The 25,204-nt window shown below is 39.9% G+C and overlaps 2 protein-coding genes across 4 annotated transcripts in view; both read left to right on the plus strand.

Moving 5' to 3' along the window:
* LOC124177297 (fatty acid synthase-like) lies at positions 1 to 14,460 on the plus strand. Its single transcript, XM_046559490.1, has 16 exons — positions 1 to 371; positions 530 to 780; positions 1,582 to 1,813; positions 2,056 to 2,474; positions 2,843 to 3,136; positions 3,582 to 3,792; positions 3,957 to 4,117; positions 4,263 to 4,580; positions 4,717 to 5,524; positions 5,624 to 6,022; positions 6,638 to 8,607; positions 9,847 to 10,678; positions 10,787 to 11,265; positions 11,358 to 11,612; positions 11,814 to 12,068; positions 12,227 to 14,460. The coding sequence occupies exons 1-16, from the start codon at positions 188 to 190 to the stop codon at positions 12,371 to 12,373; spliced, it is 7,215 nt and encodes a 2,404-aa protein (XP_046415446.1). The 5' UTR covers positions 1 to 187; the 3' UTR covers positions 12,374 to 14,460.
* LOC124177298 (fatty acid synthase-like) overlaps positions 13,879 to 25,204 on the plus strand; it is a 15,616-nt gene continuing 4,290 nt past the window's right edge. For 2 of the 3 annotated variants that reach the window (XM_046559491.1, XM_046559493.1), the window contains exons 1-12: positions 13,879 to 13,883; positions 16,381 to 16,591; positions 16,717 to 16,967; positions 17,158 to 17,389; positions 18,130 to 18,548; positions 18,770 to 19,063; positions 19,461 to 19,671; positions 19,828 to 19,988; positions 20,138 to 20,455; positions 20,601 to 21,411; positions 21,512 to 21,910; positions 22,015 to 23,984. In XM_046559491.1, the coding sequence (XP_046415447.1) occupies positions 16,408 to 16,591; positions 16,717 to 16,967; positions 17,158 to 17,389; positions 18,130 to 18,548; positions 18,770 to 19,063; positions 19,461 to 19,671; positions 19,828 to 19,988; positions 20,138 to 20,455; positions 20,601 to 21,411; positions 21,512 to 21,910; positions 22,015 to 23,984 (5,250 nt within the window). In that variant the 5' untranslated portion in view covers positions 13,879 to 13,883; positions 16,381 to 16,407. The remainder of the gene's footprint in view (positions 13,884 to 16,380; positions 16,592 to 16,716; positions 16,968 to 17,157; positions 17,390 to 18,129; positions 18,549 to 18,769; positions 19,064 to 19,460; positions 19,672 to 19,827; positions 19,989 to 20,137; positions 20,456 to 20,600; positions 21,412 to 21,511; positions 21,911 to 22,014; positions 23,985 to 25,204) is intronic. The other variant, XM_046559492.1, reaches the window with a different exon arrangement.

A 25,204-nucleotide genomic window follows, 5' to 3' on the forward strand; every position in this document is an offset into this window, starting at 1 on the left:
GCAACGCGCTTTCAGTACAGCCAGTTGTAAATACAATTATCATCACAATGAATTAATGCATGGCACGTGATGAAAGCTGGTGGGGCGCACTGTTATAAAAACGTAGCCAACTCCGAAAGGGTAACCATTATTCTCAAGTTTCTAAGACTCTTAATAAAAGCACTTTACATCGTACAGGACCACTAACATGTCAAGTAATAATTTGAACGGTGTTTGGAATGAAGAATTGGCATTCCCGAAACCGGGTGAAGATGTGGTGATTTCTGGAATTGCCGGAAGATTCCCAGAGTCAAATAACTTGACGAGTCTCGGAGAAAATCTTCTCAACAAGGTAGACGTCATCACCGACGATGATCGCCGCTGGAAACTGGGTAGATTAAAATAATTCAAGTGAAAGTATTTAATCGCAAAGTGAATGAATTTCGTATGCCTGTTTAGTACGGAGTTTCATAATTTTACTGATGTGTAACTCTTGAGGTTTCCATTCAATAACCTGAACTCAACTAATCAAATTTGCGATCATCCTCAGAAAATCCGGATATTCCCCAACGAGCTGGGAAAGTTAACAACATTGAAAAATTCGATGCGGAATTTTTTGAAATGCACTTCAAAGAAGCTCACACTATGGATCCTGCAGCAAGAATGATACTAGAACATACTTACGAAGCTATTATTGACGCTGGTGTGAATCCTCGCCAACTTCGCGGAACTAACACCGGAGTCTTCGTCGGCGCCTGCTACAGCGAATCGGAAAAAACATGGTTGTATACAGAATTTCAGGTGAGAGTTAGATTCACTAGTCGATCACCACCTTAATAAGAATACCGCTATCGTCGACTCATACTCGACACGTATCGTCGTCACTCATAGTAAATTTGTGCGATAAATTTCACAGTTTCGTATCGTTCGTACATGCAATTTTCCACGAGTCATTTTCTTATTTTTCATTGCAATCGCTCTTAAAACGTCTAAATCGTATGAAAAACTTAAAGCTGACATGAACTTATATAATGGGATGTCAATTTTATGACCAAATCGTCAATTATGGGAATATTAGAACAACAATAATAACTATTAGCGGCTACAACCTTATCAGCATCAGGACTGCAAGGTCGTATCTATAAGCGTATTCGACCTTCTGATATTAGTTGATAAATTTATACTCGAGACCAAGAAAAGTGAAAATAATAATTCTTCCTAGACAGGACTTTATGCAATTAGTCAACATAGGTTTTTATGGTTGAGTTGGTAGCGGAGCGTCGTATCTATCAGTAAATACGATCTTCTTAATTAAACTGTTATTGGATTTCAACGTTTCCGACCATATTGTCATGTCTTAAGCCTAGATACGATTAAAAAAATATGATCTTTTGCATTTATTAACAACAAAAGAACGTATGATAGCGCTTACAACCCTATGCCATTAGACACGTATCATTTTATTGTCTATCAAGTTCCCAAGCAATTTCAGTGATGTGTAAACCAGGTGCTCATTATGAAGAGTGAGATTTTCTTCATCAAATTTTACTTCAAACCCAATGAGTTGCAACGCTTATTTAGAAGATCTCTGTTTTTGTCCAGACCAACGGATTAGGCGTACCCGGCTGCTGTCGTGCCATGATGGCCAATCGAATCTCCAATTGGCTGGGTTGTACAGGACCCAGTTACACCATGGACACTGCGTGCAGTTCAAGTTTGTTTGCCATGGATCACGCGTACAGAGCGATTCGAGCTGGCGAATGTGAAGACGCCATTGTTGTGGGATGTAATTTATGCCTTCATCCACATCTATCTCAGCAGTTCTTTCTTCTTGGTATGTTATTTTCTTCTTGGATTTGAGTCTTACTTCTACGTGTCTGTGGATCTAGTCATTAACGAAAAATGTATAAAAAAAAAACGTCGTTATTGGAGTTCGTGTAATGAACAATTCTTGAGAAACATGAGATAAGGACAAAGACGTTCTTGTACATCAGGCTACACGTCAAGAATCTGCGATACTTGTGTCGTCTTGATAATCAATAAAGAATTTCTCTAGTTCAATCATTTTTCCATCAGGCGTACTTTCGGCCGATGGACGCTGCAAATCATTCGACGCTAAGGGGGACGGCTACTGTCGCAGTGAGGCGCTATGTGCAATCTATATGCAAAAATCAAAGAATGCTAAACGCTCGTATGCTCATGTTGTTCATACAAAAACAAATTGCGACGGCTTCAAACAAGAAGGAATCACTTTTCCATCAAGTACAATGCAACGTGTTCTGTTCGAACAATTCTACGACGAGTGCAAAGTTTCACCGTCCGAATTAGCTTTCTTAGAGGCGCACGGTACTGGAACCAAAGTAGGTGATCCTGCCGAAGTTAACGCAGTGGAGGAAGTATTCTGCCCTGGACGAACCACTCCGCTTCAAATTGGGTCAGTCAAGTCGAATTTGGGTCATACCGAACCAGCAAGTGGCCTTTGTTCCGTCGCCAAGGTAAAAGGGTAACTCATGACATTTCAAAACTCATAAATGTCTAAAATTTACAATGTATTTCGAGGAGTTTTATGAAAACCAATGCGACGCTATATCAACCAGACGAGATGGTAATTGGGGGATTACTGAGATACGATGTAGTTCAACCAAATCCATGTATACGATGTTATTCTGCTCGGCCGTCCGTATTTTTTATTTCGCTGACTTCTGTTTGATTGAAAAACAAGATAAAAAATCGAAATTTTTTCTTGATAATTCTTTACGTGATTGTCAATTTCGTTCCACGAGGTCATAGTTGAGAAATGACGACGTATTGTTTTACTTGAAACTATAATTATATAGTGTATATAGTGTCTATTCCATAAAAGGTGATACTTGCGATGGAGAGTGGAATCATCTTGCCAAACGTAAATTATAACCAGCCCCGCGAAGAAATCGAAGCATTGATGACTGGCCGCATTCAAGTAATAACCGAACCGACGCCATGGAAGGGCGGTTACGTTGGTATAAACTCTTTTGGCTTTGGTGGTGGAAACGCACACGTTTTGCTGAAATCAAATCCGAAAGAGAAGGTCAATAATGGTGCACCTAATGACGACATGCCGAGACTCGTTGCCGTATCTGGACGGACGGAAGAAGCGGTGACAACTTTATTGAATGACGTAGGTTATACAGTTGAACTGATTCCCAGTACCGAAAATATTTCTAATGCGTCTGATGAATGGCGCACCATTATCTATCATCTATCTATATGTCACTATCATCATTTGCAAGTGAATTACAATTTCGATAAATACCCATTTGCTTTTACAAAACTACACGGAAGAAACTTTACAATTACTTTGACGAAAGCACATGTTTTTTTCAGCTTACCTGTGTATATTATTGAAATTTCCAGCAAGACCGATTCCGACTACCGTTTCAAGCACTCATATTCGCCAGTAATACACATCATTTTGTACTTGCAGCATTACTTTGTTCACAGTCGCTGTCTTTTCAGTAAACCATCGCACTTTGAACTCAAAATTGTATGTTTCGATAATCGTAGATATTAAATGCAGTCGAGGTCTGTATAGTAACTGTAATTATGCCTTCCCGTGACTACAGCTTGAAAGCAGGCCCGCGGATGTCGAATACATCAGCCTCTTTCACGAAATACATGCTGAAGAGATTGCTGGTCATAAATATCGTGGATATACCATATTGCCAGCCCGAGGCGTGGCGGAGAACAACATACGAGACGTACGATATTATTCTGGTAAGAAGCGACCGATATGGTTCGTTTTCTCTGGAATGGGATATCAGTGGCCTGGGATCGGTGAGTACCACTGTCATAAACGATTCATTTGCAAATTATAAACTCAGCCCATCAAACGAAATGCTTATGATTCTAGGGCACCAGTTTTTCATCAATAACTTTAGTGCCAGAAGAACGAAATGCATAGCAACGGACGCCAATCAATTTATACTTGCATTCAACAGGTAGAAGCCTGTTGCAAATTCCAGTGTTTGCTGAGGCCGTTCGGAAGTGCGAAACCGCTCTGAAGCCACACGGTATAGATATCGTTCAAGTTTTGACTGATAAAAATCCGAAGACGTTCGACGATATTATCAAGTTTCGTGTTGGCACAACAGCAATCCAGGTACAGTACTTGCTTCGTATTGATAATGACGAGGTGTACAGGTCGTGACACTTGTAGGACACTTCGTCATAACTTTTCTACTTTCATTTCAATACTTTATAATGGCTTGCTCTATTCATGACGACATACTTTCATGCATTCACAGATTGGTTTAGTGGATTTACTGTCATCGATAGGAATTATACCGGATAAGGTCACTGACTATTTAGCAGGAGCGTTAGGCTGTGCCTACGCTGATGGATGCTTGACCGCGGAACAGACTGTCTTAGCAGCATACTACCACGGTCTAGTATTAACAGAATCTGGAGCAGTTTGTGGGAATGTGGCAGTTGTGGAGCTGAACACCATCGAACTAACGAGTTTGTGTCCGCATGACATACGTATAGATTGCTCGAATGGTCCTCAATGCTCAGTAATCAGCGGACCTGCAGATTCTATGACTAAATTTGTTGCGAAGTTACAGGTAGCTGTTAGAAAATGAGGATCTTTCATAATTTTATCGAAACAAATTTCCTACTTGCATTCTTACTGGCAAAGTCATATAATCAGTTGAATAATGATTGTTAATTTATTATTGAAGTATGATCGATTTCTTACAGGCTAATAATATTCCTGTCAGAGCCGAAGCTCGCGGTAGCGTCGTCTACAAAAGTGGTGACGTACGGACAGTGACACAAAAACTATTGGCTCATTTGCACAAGGTTATTCCTAATCCAAAACCCTGCAGCCAAAAATGGCTGAACTCAGTATCTCATGAAAACTGGAATAATAACTCGGCTCGTTCATGTTCAGCTGAATACTGCTCGAGAAATCTGATCGCTTCAGTCTCGTTCGAAAAAATATCTCATCTTCTGCCAAACGATGCAGTAATTATTGAACTGGCACCACATAATTTGCTTCAGTTCGCTTTGCGAGGATCGTCAAAAGACGAAGTGACCAATATTGGTCTAACAAGATACTTGAATTGTGACAATGTCGACGTCTTACTTGACGCTGTTGGAAAAATGTACGAAATTGGATTATGTCCCAAATTAAGTAAATTATATCCCGATGTTCAATATCCAGTTAGTCGAGGAACTCCGATGATTTCTCCACTGTTGCGATGGGAACACTCAGAAGACTGGTTTGTCGCTCGTTTGCAAAAGCAAGATAAACTAGATAAAGGAGAAATTATCATAAACGTCGGCCTTCTCGACGAAGAGTTTGAATGGATGTCAGGGCACATCATTGATGGAAGAAATTTGGTTCCTGCGACCGGTTACTTGGCGTTAGTCTGGCGAACTGTGGAAATGATGCAAGGGGATCGAAGCCTGGAAGTTTCGGTGGTATTTGAAAACGTGAAATTTCACCGAGCTACCACGATTCCTAAGACAGGTAGCGTTGCACTGCAGCTGATGATTCACAAAGGTAGGATCACATGTCACGCAACGGTAATCGTTGTACGGAGAAATTAATTTAATTGACAAATATTTGAGCATGTAGTAACTCATATTTATTCCTACTCAGGGTCGGGCAGGTTTGAAGTTACTGAAGGTGATGTCAGCATCGTTACGGGTGTCATCCGTGTCGCTTCAAACCCAGCTCTGGAACGTGTCAAAACTGATGTACTACACATCGAAGAAGAGGAACTTGCCTTAACGAGCAGAGATATTTACAAAGAGTTACGTCTTAGGGGCTACCAATATACAGGCTTGTGCCGGGGTCTCACAGCAGCGTCCTTAAAAGGAACCAGAGGCCGCATATCTTGGCAAAAAAATTGGGCAGCCTTTATCGATAACATGCTACAACTACAAATCCTTGGAATCGACACTCGAGGACTATTTGTTCCTACGGCTATACGGAAGCTGGTGATCGATACAAAGATGCACATACATTATCTTAATTTGATGCCTGGCGACAAAAAAGGTTCAAATTGTTTTTATCTGTTACACCCTCGAATTCTTAAACGTGCGTTAAACGTCTGACGGGCGTAACATATAAGGGCCTGTTATAATATAATGTTTTTCTCGTGGTTGCCTGTCCAATTTATGCTGCTTATAAGTTTCCTAAGATGAAAAACAATAAAAACAGAAGATTATAACGGACCGTTATATATTAAGTTCTTTAAACGTTTGAAGGACGTTCATGAATTCAGGGGTAGGTGTATCATATAATACATGTGCGTGCTTCACACAATGATGGTAATGTTTTTTCGTGTTACAATTTCTCAATGACTAATCATGCATCTATTATCTACACTTGAATAGTACCAGGTGAAAAAAATACGGGGGACCATTTCTCAATTTCAAGATAAGCTCCTGAATCTCGATGAATTTCGAGGTGAATCGTCCATAGAGCAGTACGAGAAATCACTCCTTTGAAACGGGGCTTAATTTCAATGAAAATTTAAGGACATATTCCACAAGTTTACCCCTGAGAATGGTCTCGGTGAAAAAATCACTTGTCTAGAAATTGATTGCCTTTTTGCAATAAATTTTCGCTAAATCACTATATAATTGCAGTTTCATCACTATTTTCTAGAATTTGCTGTACAAGTTTACAAAGATTTGGATATCATCGTATCTGGTGGAATAGAAATTCGAGGACTCAGAGCCAATGCGATAGCGCGAAAAAAACCGGCTGCAGATCCCGTTCTGGAAAAATATGAATTTATAGCTCATCACGATCAAGCCCACGCTGAATTGAAAGTGATAACTTGCATCGCTGTACAGATAGCTCTAGAAAACCATGTTGGTATCAGAGTAAAAACAGTTGAACTGATAGACGACGAAGATGATGCATGTGTTGAAAATTTGACGTCTCCTTTGATTCAAGAAGTGTTAAGCAATTTGCCGTTACTCCAAGCTGATTTGAATATCTTTGCACCCCTGACCAAGTTTCCGGAAAATGCTTTACCACCCAGTATCAAAATATCCCAGCCAAAAAACTTGTCCGGTGAACTTGATGCTGTCCTTATCGTCACTCGTGGCCTCTTCTCAAGCAAGAATGGAGAAATATTGAAACACGTGGAAAAAGCTATGAACGGCGGTAGTTTTATGCTGGCCAGAGAACCGCTAGATAATGATCTTGAAATAATACGAAAATCAATGGACAAAAAATTTAACATCGTCCTCGAAAAACGTACACCCAACGAGTTTATAATTCTGCTGCGTAAGAAGGAACAGCAGCCTGGGCTGACGACTGTTATAAAAATTGACAATCATAAATTCACCTGGCTTGACAATTTACAGATTGCCTTGAAGGCGGAAAACGAAAAGGCTGGTCGTACCACTAATCGAGTACTTCTTCTTAGCGAGGAAGATTTACAAAGTGGACTCATGGGATTCGTAAATTGTTTGCGCAGAGAACCTGTTGGTAAAGTGATCCAAGGTTTGTTGATTCAAGATTCCAAAGCTCCAAAGTTCTCGCTGCAAAATCCATTATACGCCAAACAGTTGAAATTGGGTTTAACGTTGAATGTTCTACGTCCCGGAAGAGTGTGGGGGTCCTATCGGTTTTTACCACTGAAACCGTTGGCTCCCGAACCAGTCTACCATACTAGACTGAGTCAGGGTATACGTGGTGATTTAAGTTCTGTTCAATGGTTCGAAGGTATAATTCAGTCCAACGACCAGAACAAGGACATCATCCAAGTGCATTATTCCTCGATAAACTTCCGAGATATTATGCTACTCACTGGAAAACTAGCACCGGAGGTTATCACTAAAAACAGACTGGTACAAGGTCACGTGTATGGGATCGAATTCTCCGGAAGAGATGTAAATGGTCGCGCCGTTATGGGGATGATTGAGGCCGGAGCGTTTACGAATCTATGTTTTGGTGAGAAATATCTTACTTGGCCGATACCGGATTGTTGGACTCTAGAAGATGCAGCTACGGTTCCAGTTGTTTATGGAACAGCATACTTGGCGCTCATGTGGATCGGTAAGATGAAAAAAGAAGACAAAGTTTTGATTCATGCTGGAAGCGGAGGCGTAGGGCAGGCAGCTATAACTTTAGCACTTTACGAAGGCTGTGAAGTTTTTACAACGGTCGGCACACCACAGAAACGAGAATTCATTAAAAAACAATTTCCACAAATCGATGACGATCATATCGGAAATTCTCGCGATACGAGTTTCGAGCAACTGATTCTTCGGAAAACGCAAGGACTAGGAGTGGACATCGTACTAAATTCTTTGGCAGAGGAAAAGTTACAGGCATCGGTTCGTTGTTTAGCAACTGGTGGACGATTTCTGGAGATTGGGAAATTCGATCTCGCCGCTGACAATCCTCTGGGCATGGAAGCCTTTTTGAAGGGCATCAGTTTTCATGCAATCATGTTGGATAATTTATTTATTGGCTTTCCGGAAGTGAAAAAATTACTATGGAAAATGCTGACCGAAGGCCTACAGAGTGGTGCTGTCAAACCACTAGTTCGGACTGTATTTCCAATGGACAAGGCTGAAGCGGCTTTCAGATACATGGCAGGCGGGAAACACATTGGAAAGGTTTGATACATTTGATATATCATATCACATCAATGATTAAATCAACGTAAAGATGATCAATAACCCATAGCTTCTGAAAAACAACGTGACATTATGACGATATACATATCGCGTAGTATTTCCTGTAGGGGTGCGGAAAAAACGTTATTCAACTTGCAACTACACGAGTGCTAATTTTGTCCCTGCGTTGCATGGAAAATTCCATAGAAGCATAAGTTCGTATCACTGGAAAATTAAAGTTTTATGACTTAATAACTTATTTACGTATGACAATATTTTCATCGAACTTTTCACACACTTTCATTCAAGGTGAGCGCGATAACTTTTTTATAATCAGTACGAAGAAATCAATTGCTCCAGCTTGATTTTTATAACAAAACGTTTCACCTTCGGATAGCTTTATTCTTCATTCAAACTGAATCCAACCCTCCTTGTTATATCATAGAAAATTCAAAGTACCGTATTGGAAACTTTTGATTCTTCTTTGACAATTATATTAAAAGGATTTACTTCTCCTTCAATCGAATCAGCATTACGGTGAATCTCTGAAGTGTTTGGTGCAGCAGGGATAAATAAGTCCGTAGGTCAGCATAAAATTATCAGCTATCGAAAAATTGGGGCGGCAATGAAGTTCCGTATTTGAAAACTTCCGAAAGCGCGTAATGCGAATTATTTGATGGCGAAACTCAAAGTAAGGAAATTAAACTTTTGAGAAACAACAAAGTTTCGAGTGGTCGGAAGCAAGACGGATCTAAGTTCCGATATGCATAATTCCGTACATTGAAGTTACGACAGAGCAAAGTTCCGAAAAATAGAGTTTCGATAGAGTCAACTGCTGAAAATTGAAATATATCCACACAGCGTAGTTTCCTCAACGAGTGGGTGTACAGAATCAGAAAAATCGAAAAATGAAATGACTAGGATTCCGAACGCAAGAATATCGAAAATCTGAAACAACGAAAGATGAAAATGCTGAAATTTCAGCAAGTGATAAATTCAGAGAACTGAAAATCTTCGACCTTTCGGAATTTTGATGTTTCGGATTTTTAAATATTTTCACTTCCACACCTGCTGTCTCTTTTGCCTCGTGTATTTGTAATATTCGTTTTCGGCTCACGCTCGCCTACGACTCGTACTGCAAATTTACGGAAAAATTACTGCAACCTTAGCACAAAACAAAAATCAATTTGTCGGTTGCTGTTACATTCCGGAGCTTAATTATTCAACCCACACTTTCAGGTCCTGATCAAAATTCGTGACCAAGATGCAGCGTGTCAGTCTCTTCTGCCTTCCGCATTACCCCGTTATCACTGTTCAGAGGATGGCAGTTATCTCATTCTTGGTGGCCTGGGTGGCTTTGGTCTTGAGCTGGCCGATTGGCTCGTATTTCGCGGAGCGAAAAAATTAGCCCTCACGTCCCGTAAAGGAGTCAGTTCTGGATATCAACGTATGAGAATCAGTACTTGGCAAAGTTACGGAGTGAAGGTCATCATAACAGTGGGGAAAGATGCCTCGACGAGAGAGGGATGCGAGGCTATACTCCAAGAAGCAGCGTCACTTGGACCGATTCACGCAATTTTTAACTTGGCTGTTGTACTCAAGGATGCCCTTTACGAAAACCAAACTGAGGAATCATTCGAAGAGTCTTTCAGAGTGAAGGCTTGGGCCACGAAGCAGATGGATCAATTATCGAGAACGCTGTGCCCGCAACTCAGGCAATTCGTGGTATTTTCATCGGTATCTTGTGGCAGAGGTAATGCGGGTCAAACAAACTACGGAATGGCTAATTCCGTCATGGAAAGAATATGCGAAAATCGAGTAGCAGAAAAGTTGCCCGGCTTAGCCATACAATGGGGAGCCGTCGGCGATGTCGGACTTGTTGCTGAAATGCAGGAAGATAACAAGGAAATTATTATCGGCGGTACCCTGCAACAAAGAATATTGTCTTGTCTGCAAGAACTCGATGGTTTTTTGAATCAAGATTCTCCAGTAGTGTCGAGTATGGTAGTTGCTGAGAAAAAGTCTGGTGGCGCCAAAGGGAACATTCTCGACACAGTCGTCGATATAATGGGTATGACATTTACTTATGCTAATTTTGATAGGTTGCTTACGATTGCTGAAAATTTTCTCATTGAATTCCAAGTATGCGAAGAAATTTGTGACTCATAGTTTTTCATAGGACTCAAAGACCTTAAAACGGTTAGTCTGCAAACACCGTTGTCAGAGCTTGGAATGGATTCAATGATGGCAGTTGAAATCAAACAGACGTTGGAACGTGAATTTGAAGTGTTTCTAACAGCAGCGGACATTCGTGGTCTCAATTTTGCAAAGTTGCAGGAAATGGCAATGAAACAGGCGACAGAAAGCGAAACAAGGAAAGAGCTGAAGCCTAATACTGATGAAAACTTGGCGGGCATGAAACTGTTTCTAAGAGTTGTGGGCACTAATCATCAACAGGACAAAAACGTTTGTGTCCCTCTATCGACTGGCGCAAACAATGAAAGAGAAGAAATATTCATAGTACCCGGAATCGAAGGAACATACTCTGTATTCCAGCCTTTGACCGGTAAATTGAAATCACCAACAACGTGTTTGCAGCTCGGAATAGCTTCTTCAAATATCAAATCAATTGAGAAGTTGGCTGACTATCTCATCCCAGTAAGCGGTTTTCGTAATACGGGATACTGATTTTCAGTGTAGTGTATTCGAAGAAGTTCCACCGTCTATCAATCATCTTTCAAAATTTGCAGCATGTCGAAGCCAGATATAAAGGATGTCGCAACTTTGTGATCGCTGGGTATTCCTTTGGATCTTTGGTCGCCATTGAGATTGTAAGACACTTGGAGTCTAAAGGTTTCAGCGGTCGACTAGTGTTGATCGATGGTTCACCTGATTACATGAAGGCTCTGTGCAACGAACACATCATCGTTGACGACGACGCGCAGATGCAATCTCTGTTATTACTGGAATTCATGGATGCGGTTGACCCATCGAAGAGGGCAGAGGTAACGACTTGACCCATAAATATTGCACAGGCATTCATCATTTTCAACTGCACAGTTGTCGTTCCATGTTGTATGACAATTGTAATAATGACGAATACCTTATACTGTGATTTCGAGAGTTCCGTCTCTGTTGTGTTCTATCGTTAAAAATAATTTCGTAAAATTATGTATTTCGAGACAATTGTATTTTTCTGTTTGAAGCTGGCCGTAGAGTTAAAAAAGTGTTCCACCTGGGAGGAGAAGTTGACAGTTTTTACCAACAATGTACCTGCGGATAGAAATTTTAATTTCACTATAGAAGACCAACAAGCCATGTGTTCATCATTTTACAATCGAGTCAAAGCTGTCCTGAGTTATAACTTTTCCGCACCGTCACGCCTCAACACACCAATAACCTTAATCAAACCAACGATTCAAGCCGTACGCACAATATCAGAAGACTACGGTCTGGGATTGGTGAGAGTCCATTTAATAATCGCACTGTCGCACGAGTGTAAATCTTGACAACTGTAATAATATGTGGGTTACAACACACGATCTCTAATATGTTTGAACACGCTATTGGAATTATAGCATAAGAATGTTTATAAACATTATTGATATCGTATTCACAGATCACTTGCAAGAAAGTAGAAATATGCTACGCGGAAGGTAACCATGTTACGATGTTGGACGATGACATGTGTGCAGCAGCTATCGATGGAAATTCCCTCGAAGATGTCGAAATATGCGAGCCAAATGGAGCATTGTCCCAGAACTGAGAACTCTGCACACGCCTATATATTCTCCTACAGCAGCGGGAGGAACGGTGCTACACGGATCAGTTCTGCAAGTTCATTTCTACAATTGGCAGTTTTACACGTTATGTTAGTTTCTCCCGATTCACTGAAGGTCGATTGATTTTACAGAAATTAGTTCTACAGGGAAAATATTCTTCGGAATATGTTCTGCAGGCTCGTTTCTACAGGAATATTTTTCTGAAGAAAATTTCCCTACAGCAAGGAATTCAAAATTCACTTTGGAAATAATCCGGAGAATTGTTCTACAGAATAGTTTTCTAGTTTCATACATCCAACATAATACACATTTGACACAACACACATTCAATTCATACATAAATTCAACGCTAATAATTTGAATTAAATTAGATTAAATCCAATTGTACGAAATTGACGATTAAATAAAAATATTCTGTAGGAAAACATTTCTGTAGAGACGAGTCTGCAGAATATATTCTGTAGAATATTTGCTCTGTAGAAATGATTTCTGTAGAATCGATCGTCCACCTTCGGAAAGAATCTGGAGAATCGAACTTGTAGGACCGTGACTTGTAAAAACGGACTTGTACGACCGCCGCTGTAGGAATGTACTCATAAAATTATTCACCTGTAGGATTGATCCGCGTGATGCCGATACCCTCTTGTTTCGACAAACAGTGTACTTACATACCTGTATATTTATAGTGAAAATGATGCTATTTTCCATTGTGAAAGCTCCCTTACTTTCATGGGCTGTAACTCCCTGTAACTCCCCCTCCCGTCTCCTTGCCGCTATAGCGTGCATCTGCTTCGTTACTTATTTTCATCAATAACTAACCATCTATGGGTCAGATGCGAATATGGCAGAGGACTTTTCGTCTCAGAATTTTATTTGCTATGAAAAGCAAACGTCGGGCCATTTCTTTATAGACACCCTGTATATATAATATAAATAATAAAAATATAAAAAAAAGATGTAAATTTCAACGCACACACTTGTGCGTGAAATGTTTTTTGTTGTAGCGATTTCATCTCAGTTAGCAGACTTGTCGAAATGCCAACTGTTCGTGACAAATTAAAACCGTCGTACTATTAACAAATGAAAAATTTTTACTCAGAGCAGGTAGAAAATCGACAAGACGATGACGGTGACGGTGACGGTCTGATCGTACAGCATGTGATAATGAATGTTGATAAGTGAAAAGTCGAAGCTAGGCAAACCATGTGTCGACGCATGCCTTCAAAAACTTTAAGTTGAAGACAAAGCCGTAACTAAAATTGGAAATTGTGTAGAACTTGGCACAGTGAAGGTAACAGGATGAAAAGAATTCCGTAATTATTACAATTCCTAAGTTTACAGACGACTTTTACATTGTTGACTGTAAGTTGATAACCTAACGGCCATTTGTAGACGTACAGTTGACATTTCGTAAGCTGTTGGGTTCAAATACGCCTTATTCATGAGTCTCCAATTAATTGGCTTCATTTCCTGCTGGCAATAATTCAGACGTGCGTCAATCGAGTGCCACTTAGGCAGCCGTGACAGATGATTACTTGTATTCAAGTAGAGAGACCTGACTCAATTGACACTGCCATTTCCTGTGGCTTTAATATGTACAACGCGAATATTGCACCCATCGTACGTTGTTGGATGGCTTTCGATTTCGGACGCTATATAACAAACAATAGCTAACTTAATAGAGACACAACGGATAATTTAGCAAAAATAATCGAATTAAGAATTTAAGCTCTCTTAATGATTTCTTTCACCACAATGGAGAAAATCGTAATCATAAAACATCTTTGTTCATTCGGTAATCGGTCTTAGTCAGAAGCCTCTCTCCACTGAAAAAGGAATCGAGCAAAATAAGCACGCTCTTTCAAGAATGGATACTAAATATAACAATCGAGTATTGAATTTTTGATTTGCTGCTTTGTTGATGTTATTAGAAGAGCTATGCTAGCTCATAGTGTCATTATTCTCGCTGATAATGATCATTCATATACTACATTTTCTATTAAGTAACGATAATTTAATGCCAGTGCAACTTAATGTTCCAACAATCAGTAAACGTATAGTAATATTGAAAGTTGTGGCCATACTTCGTGTTACTCGTACCACATTTTTTGTAATTCCAACAGTACGTGAATCGTTATATTACTGATGCTCGTTTTACGAGAATCCTCCGGTACCGGTACCGGTACCGGTAGCGAATGAAATTTTTGTCAGTGCACCAACAGTACTGTTGGAAAGTTTCAAGGATCTCCTGTAATTGAATAACGCCATCTCAGTGGATAACTGATGTAACCTCAACGTAATCACAACAAATTTCCTGAGTTACAAAAATGTAACCTGTAATACGTAACGCGTTATGTGACCAACTTTTTTGCTAAGTCACACGGATGCGAAGGTTATTGTACGACATCTTTTATGTTGGAGCTTCGCGTAATTTTGCTAACGAAAAAATTTTGGTCCAAAGATTACGTTCCAGTAATGTTATCGTTTCGTTGCACAGTATTTTGCACACGCTATAAATCGATGGATATTCAACATAATTCTCGACACGTCATTCTTTCTGTGAGCACAGTACATAGAAATATCGGTAAATTATTGCAACAATAACATTTTTCAAGTGGAAAATAGGAACTCACGATTATATTCGCGTTACATCGCTGTAACACAACTGTGTTTATCAGCATGCGTGAGTCTATGACATCGAGACAATATTAAGGATATAGCAGGGATCAGCGTATTTGATGTGTAGACTCCGCGGACTGATTCCCACTTTAGATCGGGCTCGAGCCGAACGAAAAAAAAACAGGAAAGAAAATAACACGTTGGTTATTCATCGAAAATTATGCTGTGCAGCTAGACACCAGAAAAATATCAACCCGCCGTTTCAGCCGACGAACAATAACACGTACAATTTCACTGACGTTTGCATTCTGGCGAAAGTCCACTGTTGTTCGTTTCGTCATTTCTGCAATGTGCCCTCTGAATTAATGGCTTTCGGTCACCGATCCGTGGCTAATACGAATTTTATATTCAGTCGGTGCCATGTAAACAACATTCATTTAATTGAATGGCACTGCTTGAATTTCACCTAACTCGACAATAATTGATATTGTGCTTACTTATACGACTGATCGGAAAGTTATCGTGAACATAAAATCAAATTGACTGTTCACATGATCTGAAAAGTATATAATCACTTATATCGAGATCTCAGAAACGTTTTACTGATATGTACAGCGAATGACGTCGTACACGGGTCACGACTTACAACGAGGTCAAGGCTCTACGAAATTTTATCAGCTGATTTTCGATACAAATGTGGTCGTTGCCTAACTTCCCTTCCTGAATTATAAATATAGTTAGTTCTATTGCGTGTCATATCACACCGGTTAACACGAATTTCGAGTCTGGGCTCAAGATGTAAAATTTCGATTTCTTCCACGCAATTAATAAAGGAAAAAATAGATTTATTAGATAAAGTAGCTTTTATAGAAACAAGACTCAAAATTCGTGTTGACAGGTGATTATTTATCATCGTGAAAAAGACAAAAGCAAACTTTATGGGTAATAAATGAAGATTTTGGTTATTATTCTATGTATAGAATCAGAATTTATTTATTTAAATATGTACTCAAAAAAAAAAAATAGTTTCTATTTCGTGTATAGATAATGAGAAATGAAAAAAGTCGAGAGGCAAAAGAATCCAAATGCGTTGAAAGTTTTCCGTAGACTTAAAGCGTTTTCAACTGATCACACTTGATGCACAATGACTCCAAATTCTTTAATTTATCAGGATTTGCTATCGTCAAAAGGCAGGAAATCGCACGCAGTGCGCAACAAGTGCATCCAGTCGTAAACATGATTAATATTACATTAAATTCACGCATCACAAGTCATTGAAGTTGGTGGGGTGCACCATTTTTCGTTATAAAAACACATGCGTCGCCGGGCTGGCCATCATTGTATTTAAGTTTCTGAGACACCTTTGACAAAGGCACTTCTCGCCGTACAGGAGCCTAACATGTCAGAAAAAAATACACGCGTCACCTGTAGTGAAGGATTGGCATTCCCAATTCCGGGTGACGAGGTGGTGATATCTGGAATTGCCGGGAGATTTCCAGAGTCGGATAACTTGACAATTTTTCGAGAAAATCTTCTCAACAAGGTAGACCTTATCACCGATGATGATCGTCGTTGGAAATCGGGTAGGTGAATCCAATATGGAGCTTGACAATGCAATCGATAAGTCAATCTTCGGGTTCTTATTCGACATACGATAGTTTATATTGATGACTGAAACTCATATCATTAATTGTACGGACGGCTGCAGATAATCCAGATATTCCTCAACGAACTGGGAAAGTGAACAATATTGAAAAGTTCGATGCCGAATTTTTTGAAGTGCTCTTCAAAGAAGCTCACACTATGGATCCTGCAGCAAGAATGATATTAGAACATACTTACGAAGCTATCATCGATGCTGGTGTCAATCCTCGCCAACTTCGTGGAACTAATACGGGAGTCTTCGTCGGTGCCTGCTACAGTGAATCAGAAAAATCATGGCTGTATACAGATTTGCAGGTCAGAGCATTATTCAATGTTCGATTATAAAGTTCATGAAAATTAATGTCTTCCTGGAGTCCCATTGATACTAGTTGAATAGACGTACTCCATAGGATTCCTATTCCCCTACCCTCACATATGACACTAAATGTTGTATGCCCAATGAGTTACTTATACTCTTGCTTAGAAGATCTCTGCGACTGTTTAGACAAACGGATTGGGTATACCGGGTTGCTGTCGTGCCATGATGGCGAATCGAATCTCTCATTGGTTGGGATGTACAGGGCCGAGCTACACTGTGGACACCGCGTGCAGTTCTAGTTTGTTTGCCATGGATCATGCGTACAGAGCAATTAGAACTGGAGAATGTCAAGATGCCATTGTTGTTGGATGTCATTTGTGCCTACATCCACATTTATCACAGCAGTTTTTTCTCCTTGGTATGAATTTGTGGTTAATATGAATGACATGTATTCATGCGTCTTTCCATTCAAAAATATAAATCAAGACGGTCACATAAAAAATATGAAAATCAAATTTCATCGATGGAATCTGTCCAGTGAAAATTATTCTGGAATTCGAAAAAAAGAGCAGAGTACAAATATATCAATACAAATTGACAACGTTTGTAATTGTCGATCCACAACAAGATTTCTACGGGTGAAAATGTCAGAAATGAGGCAGTTGCCAAAAAATAAACCCAGATATATTACAAATATACACGTGACAAATGTTAATGAACGTAAGATGAAATGTTTGCAAGCATTATGGTCATACCGATAATGAATGCACAAGATTGTAAATCTTCATATTTCTTCTCTGAGGAATTATACCGTACTCGCGCATTTTTAGACAAAATAAGACCGTCAGACACTTTGGAGCCTTTTTGCATAAATTTCTAACAAGAAGCAATCACGAATACATTTTCTTTTAGTTACTGTTTGAACGGTTTGATTCCTTATAGCCGAATCAGAAAGAGAGAGAGAAATCTTACTGCCTGATGAAATATTTTTCCTTTGTATTTGTGACTATGTATATAATACAATCCTGCGGTCAAACTGTTCTTGGCACAGTAGGGACGCAGATTAATTATTTTTAGCTATTCGTCAGGATTGCGAAGTAACGATACTTCATCGATGATAAAATATGTATTCTTCAACTACGTACATTTCTTTATCAGGCGTACTTTCCGCCGATGGCAGGTGCAAGTCATTCGATAATGAGGGAAACGGCTACTGTCGTAGTGAAGCGGTATGTACAATTTATCTTCAGAAATCGAAGGACGCAAGACGAATTTATGCACATGTTGTTTATACAAAAACAAATTGTGACGGTTACAAGGAAGAAGGAATTACTTTTCCGTCAAGCAGAATGCAGCGTGTTCTTCTCGAACAATTTTATGAAGAATGCAAGATTTCACCATCCAATTTGGCTTTCTTAGAAGCGCACGGTACTGGAACCAAAGTAGGAGACCCTGCCGAAGTAAACGCTATTGAGAAAGTATTCTGCCCTGGACGGACCACTCCACTTCAAATTGGTTCTATCAAGTCTAATGTGGGGCACTCCGAACCAGCAAGTGGCCTTTGTTCTGTCGCCAAGGTAAATGGTACTTAAAGGATGAATCGTTCACTAATGCGTTTCTATGTAAGATTTGAAAATTCCAAGATGTCCAGTATGTTAAACATACATCGATCCATTTCGAGACACACTAAAGTATCATCGTTTTTCACCAGATAAATCAATACACTTTCAAAACTTTTATTATCAGCTACTACGTATTGCTCAATGTCTAATAATAACAGATAAATTCTTATTAAAAGATTATCCTTGCGATGGAGAGTGGAATCATCCCGCCAAATATAAATTATAATCGTCCCCGCGAAGAAATCGAAGCATTGATGACTGGTCGCATCCAAGTTATAACCGAACCGACGCCATGGAAGGGCGGTTACGTTGGTATAAACTCTTTTGGCTTTGGTGGTGGAAACGCACACGTTTTGCTGAAATCAAATCCGAAAGAGAAGGTCAATAATGGTGCACCTAATGACGACATGCCGAGACTCGTTGTTGTATCTGGACGGACGGAAAAAGCTGTTACAACTTTGTTGAATGATGTATGTACTAATGAAACTATCTATATCCTATAGAACATTGCTGATTGAGGTGATACATAGATTTATACCGCATATTGAACCGTATTTACTTGCGAGTACATCATATTTTCATTCTTTTTCCATCTTTTATTATAACACTGCGTCTAGAAGAATTCATGGGCCACATGAACCAACGTTTTATCAAGATATGCGATTCGGAACACCGTTCTAAGAATTTTTATTCGTTGATACTATACATTATTTCGTAACTACAATATTAATTTGATTATAAAAGACTCCGGCATTTCAGTTAGCAGTTGCAATTTATACTAGTAAATTTATCCTTCGGCAAAGGGAATATTTAAAAGCAGTTCAGCCTTGCACAGTGACTACAAATGCGTAGCGTGAATGATTATAGCTTGAAAGCAGACCAGTGGATGTGGAATATATCGGTCTCTTTCACAACATACATGCCGAAAAGATTTCTGGTCATTTATACCGAGGTCATACTATACTGCCAGCCCGTGGCATAGCACAGAACAACATGCGAGATGTGCGATATTACTCTGGTGAAAAGTCACCGATATGGTTCGTGTTCTCTGGAATGGGATGTGAATGGGTTGGGATCGGTAAGTGCAATATTTTTTTGTGATTCTCGCGTAACCGACAGATCAATCAATTAGGCGACATGCTTGTCGTTCAGGGATTCAAATTTATGATAATTTTAGTACCAGAACAAATTATATAAAAATGCATGCTGATTTATTTATGGTTGCATTGAACAGGTGAAAGTTGGATGAAAATTCCGGTATTTGCGGCGGCCATCCGAAAGTGTGACGCCACTCTCAAGCCTCACGGTGTTGATATTATCCGGATTTTGACCAACAAAGATCCAAAAACGTTTGATAATATTATCAACTCGCGTGTTAGCACTGCAGCAATCCAGGTATAGTAGTTTTGATGAGCCATGTTTAAATCGACAAAGCATAAAGATCGTGATACCTCCAGTAATATTCAATCATGACATTGTTACGTTGATTGCAATATTTAATCACTTGGCTTTGTTTATGAGTGTGTGCTTCCATTCATTTATAGATTGGTCTATTAGACGTACTGTCATCGATAGGAGTTATACCAGATCATCTTACCAGCCACCTCGCGGGAGAGTTAGGCTGTGCGTACGCTGATGGTTGTCTGACCGCGGAACAGACAATCTTAGCAGCATACTTTGGTGGTTTGGTCTTGGCAGAATCTGGAGCAGTTTGTCAAAGCCTGGCAGTTGTGAAACTGAATGCCATAAAACTGCGGAATATTTGTCCACCTGATGTACATATCGATTGCTCTAATGGTTCAAAAAATTCTATAATCAGTGGACCCAACGACTCGGTGACGAAATTCATTGCGGAATTACGGGTAAATTACAATATCTTGTGAAACTCTAAAATTATCCACATCACAGACTACAACTCTCATTCTCAGTGAATAGTATCTGTTAATCAGTGAAATAATTAAAGACATAAGGCAGATGGTTATTTTAGTAATCGTTATTTCGTTACAGGCTGATAACATTTGTGTCAGAGGCGAAGCTCGCAGCAGCACGATATACCTAACTAGTGAAGTGGAAGCAGTGCGCCGAAAATTATTAGCTCATTTGAGAAAGATCATTCCGGACCCAAAACCTCGTAGCCAGAAATGGCTGATTAACACCATCGCACGGAGTAACCCGAAAGACAGTTCAAACTGCTTATTCTCGGCTGAGTTCTACACAAGCAATTTGTTTACTCGTACTTCGATTGAAGGAATATCCCATATCTTACCGAAGAATGCGGTAACCATTGACATAGCACCACATAATCTGCTTCAAGCCGCTTTACTTGGATCCTCAAGTGACAAATTGACGCATATCGCTTTAACGAACCGTGAAAATGTTGATAACGTTGACGTCTTACTTGATGCTATTGGAAAAATGTACGAAATTGGATTATCTCCCAAATTGAGTGAATTATATCCCGATGTTCAATATCCAGTTAGTCGAGGAACTCCCATGATTTCTCCACTGATACGTTGGCAACACTCGGAAGACTGGTACGTAGTTCGTTTGCAGAAACAAGAGAGACTCAAAACTGGGAACAGAATTATTGACGTCAACCTGGCTGATGAGGAGTTTGAGTGGATGTCAGGACACGTTATCGATGGAAGAAACTTGGTTCCTGCAACTGGCTACCTAGCACTAATTTGGCAAACTGTGGCAATGATGCAAGGAGATCAGTATATGAAAGTCTCGGTAGTTTTTGAAAACGTAAGATTTCACCGAGCTACTACAATCCCAAAAGATAGTGCCGTTAAGCTGCAACTGATGATTCACAAAGGTCAGATTGATTCTTGCGTAGCAGTAGTCGTTGCATGTAAAAAATAGATGTCATTCACAAATATCGAAACATGTAATAACACAGGTTTATCTACACATAGGGTCAGGCAGATTTGAAGTTTCCGAAGGTGATACCAGTGTTGTGACTGGCTTTATTCGAGTAGTTTCAAACCCACATCAAGAATGCGTCAAAACTGATGTTCTTGTGATGAAAGAGGAAAAGTTTCATCTAACTAGTAGAGATATCTACAAGGAGTTGCGCCTCAGAGGCTATCAGTATTCAGGAATGTGTCGGAGTCTCACTGGAGCATCCTTAAAAGGAAACAGGGGTCGGATAGCCTGGCACAAGAACTGGGCAGCTTTTATGGACAACATGCTCCAAATGCAAATCCTTTCAATTGACACCCGAGGACTAGTCGTTCCTACGGGTATTCAAAAACTAGTAATAGACACAAAGATGCATATACAACATCTGAATTCAATGCCTGAAGACAACAAAGGTAGGACTTATACTTCCGATAAGAAGCATGTTGAGAATATTTTTCGCAATCATTTTATCGAATTATTATCCCCAAATGACGATTTTTGTTTACTTTTTTCTTAGAATTCACAGTAGAGGCTTACAAAGATTTGGACATCATTGTATCTGGTGGAATAGAAATACGAGGACTAAGAGCCAGTGCCATAGCTCGCAGAAGACCAGCCGCAGATCCTGTTGTCGAAAAACATGCGTTTGTAGCGCATCGCGACCGAGCTAAGACGGAAATGGAAGTGATTACTTGCATCGCTACACAGATAGCTCTTGAAAACCATTTTGGCATCAAAATAAAAACAGTCGAACTGATAGATGACGTTTATGACGTATCTGCTGAAAATTTGATATCTCCTTTGATACAAAAAGTTTTAAATAACTTACCTTTACTTCAAGCGGACTTGAATGTCTTCGCACCACTGCACAAGTTTTCTGGTGATGCCTTAACTTCGGATATCAAAATTTCTTGCCCAAAAAAATTGTCCACTGAACTAAATGCTGCTCTCATTGTCACCCACGGACTTCTTTCAGGTAGAAGTCCAAAAATGCTGAAACAAATTCATACAGCAATGAGAGATGGAAGCTTTATGCTGGCTAGAGAGTCGCTAGACAGTAACATTGGCGTTATTCGAAATACGGTGCATGAATACTTCCACGTCATTCTAGAGAAATGTACATCAAGTGAACTGATGATTTTACTTCGTAAAAAAGAACAGCGGACAGGATTCACTACCGTTGTCAGAGTCAGCAGTGATGAATTCACCTGGCTTGAAAAGCTACAGGCTGCGTTGAAGGTAGAAAACAAAAGGGCTGGTCGTACCTCTGAACGAATACTACTTGTCAGCGAGGGAGATTTGCAGAGTGGACTTATGGGATTAGTCAATTGTTTGCGAAGAGAACCAGGTGGTAAAATCATTCAAGGTTTATTAATTCAAGATTTGGAAGCTCCGGAATTCTCTCTAGAAAATTCATTCTATTCCGAACAATTGGATTTGGGTTTAGCCCTGAATGTTCTGCGTCCTGGGGAACTGTGGGGGTCTTATCGGTTTTTCCCCATGGAACCGTTGATATCAAAACCCGTCTATCACGCCAGCCTCAGCCAGACTACGCGTGGCGATTTACGCTCAGTCCAATGGATCGAAGGTATGATTCAGCCCAGTAACCAAAACACGGACATCGTCCAAGTGCATTATTCGTCGATAAACTTTCGCGATGTTATGCTACTCACTGGGAAACTAGCACCTGAGGTTGTCACTAGCGAAAGGATGTTACAAGACCACGTATATGGATTTGAATTTTCCGGAAGAGATATAAACGGTCGCGCCGTTATGGGATTGACTGAAGCTGGAGCTTTCGCAAATCTGTGTGTGTGCGACAAAGACCTTCTTTGGCCTATTCCAGATAACTGGAGTTTGGAAGATGCAGCTACGGTTCCAGTTGTTTATGCAACAGCCTACCATGCGCTCATGTTAAGCGGTAAGATGGAAAAGACGGATAAGGTGTTGATACACGCCGGAAGTGGTGGGGTCGGACAGGCAGCCATAGCGCTGGCACTTCACAAGGGCTGTGAAGTTTTCACAACTGTCGGTACGCCAAGAAAACGAGAATTTATCAAGAACCAGTTCCCGCAAATCGATGACGAACATATTGGGAATTCACGAGACACAAGTTTCGAGCAATTGGTTTTGCGGAAAACGCAAGGACAAGGAGTGGATATCGTACTAAATTCTTTAGCAGAGGAAAAGTTACAAGCGTCCGTTCGTTGTTTAGCAACAGGCGGAAGATTTCTGGAAATCGGAAAATTTGATCTTGCGGCCAACAATCCTCTTGGCATGGAAGCTTTTCTAAAGGGTATTAGTTTTCATGGAATCCTCTTGGATAATTTATTTAATGGTTGTCCCGATGAGAAAAAGATAATATGGGCCATGCTGACTGAGGGCATGAAGGATGGCGCTGTAAAACCACTCGTCCGGACCGTGTTTCCAATGAACCAGGTTGAGACAGCGCTTAGATATATGGCAGGCGGAAAACATATTGGCAAGGTCTGTTAATTACTTTTTTATATTAGTTCAAAGAATCTAGTGCTATTATAAATGATCAGTTTTTGCTTTAAACAATCAGGCCTCACTAAAAAACAATTATGTGCATAATATCATATCATACATCATACATTATATCATATCATACATTATACATCATATCATATCATACATCATACATCATACATCATCATGCATAGTATTAAAGTTCGAAATCAAAACTGGATGTTCGGATGTTCATAAAGTGACGTCACCCAAAATTTTTTTTTCTCATGACGTCATAAATCTATAGTAATCGTCGACAACGACAAGCAGCGAGCCGAATTCCTCAGTCTGGAAACAACCGCGCAGTAGAGCGGACGTATGACAATCGCGCTCCGCAGATTTCGAGTACCGGGTTCTCAACCTCCCGATCCCGCGCTTCGTGTCCGCTACGTATTTCGAGTACCGGGTTCTCAACCTCCCGGATCCCGCGCTCCAGGTCCGCTACCTGGTGAAACTCGTCTTCCAGGACGAGCGCTCCGTAGTTCCTACGCTTCAGGTCCACTACCTGGTGAAACTCGACCTCCAGGACAAGCGTTCCGTAGTTACGGCTCTTGAGGTCCGCTACTTGATGAAACTCGACTTCGATTGAATTAAGCAACGGTTCACTGAAATTCATACGACTTAACTCAAATTTCACACGGTGACATACAATTTTGAGATTACGCAATAAGATTGCGTTTTTTGCACCAAGTCATTCGAAATTTAAGGAAAAATTATCCGAGACTTCTAACATAGTTCGACAGATTTTAGTCATGAATGGTGATTACTTCTGAAACCTGAATCTGAAAAATGTAGTTCAATTTTATATGTACCGTTCAATAAGCTTCGTTGTCTTAATTTTGATAAAAAAAAGTCTATACTGAAACACTTATTTCACTTACCTGATTAAAATTTTCGTGTAGAGTTCGCGGATTTCAAAATCCGTATGAACTTATACAAATTTTGCTCAATCGCACACGATTCTACTCGAGCTCGTAATAATTGACACTAATTTCACTTTGAATGAGAAAATTTGCACGATCTCCGCACGCTTTAGTGATAATTTTTCATAAATGGTTCTTGATTCGAATTGGATGAACAAAGTTGCGGATTTACCATAAAAAAGTGTAAAATCGTATAAGAATTACTGATGATCTAGAGAGTGTGTAGGATACTGTTCTAGAATTTATATAAAAGTC

The sequence above is a fragment of the Neodiprion fabricii genome, chromosome 3 (genome assembly GCF_021155785.1).
Source record: "Neodiprion fabricii isolate iyNeoFabr1 chromosome 3, iyNeoFabr1.1, whole genome shotgun sequence".
Taxonomy (NCBI): Eukaryota; Metazoa; Arthropoda; class Insecta; order Hymenoptera; family Diprionidae; genus Neodiprion; species Neodiprion fabricii.